This window comes from Perognathus longimembris, chromosome 8 (assembly GCF_023159225.1).
Source record: "Perognathus longimembris pacificus isolate PPM17 chromosome 8, ASM2315922v1, whole genome shotgun sequence".
NCBI classification, from domain to species: domain Eukaryota; kingdom Metazoa; phylum Chordata; class Mammalia; order Rodentia; family Heteromyidae; genus Perognathus; species Perognathus longimembris.
The window spans coordinates 11,470,282-11,471,743 of record NC_063168.1 but is presented as its reverse complement, the minus strand read 5'-3'; the positions used below and the strand labels follow the sequence as shown (position 1 = coordinate 11,471,743).

The following is a 1,462-nucleotide window of genomic DNA, read 5'->3' as shown; positions in this document are numbered from 1 at the left end:
TTGTACAAGCAATATTGCCTTGTTTTTAAAAGCTTGCTTTAACATACCTAGAATGGCTTCTTCTTTATTGAATGACTACAAATTCTTAGCACAGCCTGGACTACATATGAGTACCATCTGTGTTTCTGTAAGTCAGTAGAGGCAGGGTCAGGTGGGAGCTGCTTGGGATGAGCAGGAGGACAGAGAGTTTGGGTGTGGAGATGGCTCTATGACCTTCCTCCCTACACTTTCCAGTGCCCTTAGAAGTCTGGCTGCATCTGAGGAGCTCTGTCATCAGTGGAGGCCCCAGGGGGAGCAGCTGGGGCAGCCCAGCCTCTCACTTCTGCTGCCCTGGGAGGTTTTTGTTATGGCTTGTATCACTGTGGGAGGCCAGCTATAACCCTGTTGACAGTAATAAGTGGCAACATCTTCAGGTTGCAGGCTGCTGATGGTGAGAGTGAACTCTGTCCCAGATTGACTCCCACTAAACCTTGATGGGACCCCAGATTGTAAGTTGGTTGCATAACGGATCAGGAGCTTGGGAGCTTTCCCTGCCTTCTGCTGGTACCAATGTAAGTCATTGCTAATGCCCTGAATGGCCCTGCAAGTGATGGCGACTCTGTCTCCAAGAGATGCAGACAGGGATGGCGACTGGGTCAACTGGATGTCACATCTGGCACCTGACAATGGAAACATGAAAGCATTATGCATTTAATTAATTATACTATCCAAGTACTTCAGAAAAGAGGCAAGCAGCTCTGTTAACATAAGATGAGCAATCCCCAGCCTTGTCCCTCCTTACCTGGGAGCCAGAGCAGCAGGAGCCCCAGGAGCTGAGCAGGGGTCCTCATGTCCATGCTGGGTGCTGAGTGGAAGCTTCTCCTGCACAGGGTGTGCACAGCCTATGAAGAAGAGCTCAGAGCAGTGGGCTGCGCTCTGGGCATATGCAAATCAGCAGGGGCTGGAATAGCTACAGTCTGGCAGATCTTGGTGACAAAGCACAGACCTACAGATCACAGATGTTCAACTTGCTTATGTAGATAATGTGTTTCTCCCCTAGTGACCAGAGAACATGATGTGCTGTCCTGTGAAAAAAAATGTTTTTAATTTCCATATTTTCCAAGATTTTCTAGTGTTTTCCTTCTTCTTTTTGTTAATGAAGGCAGTCATGGAGCAATAAACATTTCCAGGGGAGGCTGGTTTTAGCATTTTCCTGCATTTTGGCATCTGTGGATTTTGTGACACAGGATTCAAGAGTATTCAGGTTGTTTTCCTGAATCTAGTTATATTGTTAATAATTATCATTATTTTCCAGACACAATGATATAAAACTGATAATATGTGTTTATGTAGAAAGACAGAGAAATTCATAGGTAGAGAAACAGACTTCTGAAATTTTCATGAAAGATAAACTCTTGAAATATATAGTATGCACAATAAACTTTTATGATCTGAGATGTATAGACTGGCCCCTGGTGTTTGT

At 44.9% G+C, this 1,462-nt stretch overlaps 1 gene segment (V, D, J or C); it reads right to left on the bottom strand.

Annotated features, from left to right (window-relative positions):
• Window positions 1-271: 271 nt before the first annotated feature.
• On the bottom strand, window positions 272-836 carry LOC125356166. The segment is given in 2 exon segments: window positions 272-659; window positions 782-836. Coding segments are annotated over 2 exon segments (441 nt in total).
• Between the last annotated feature and the right edge of the window lie 626 nt (window positions 837-1,462).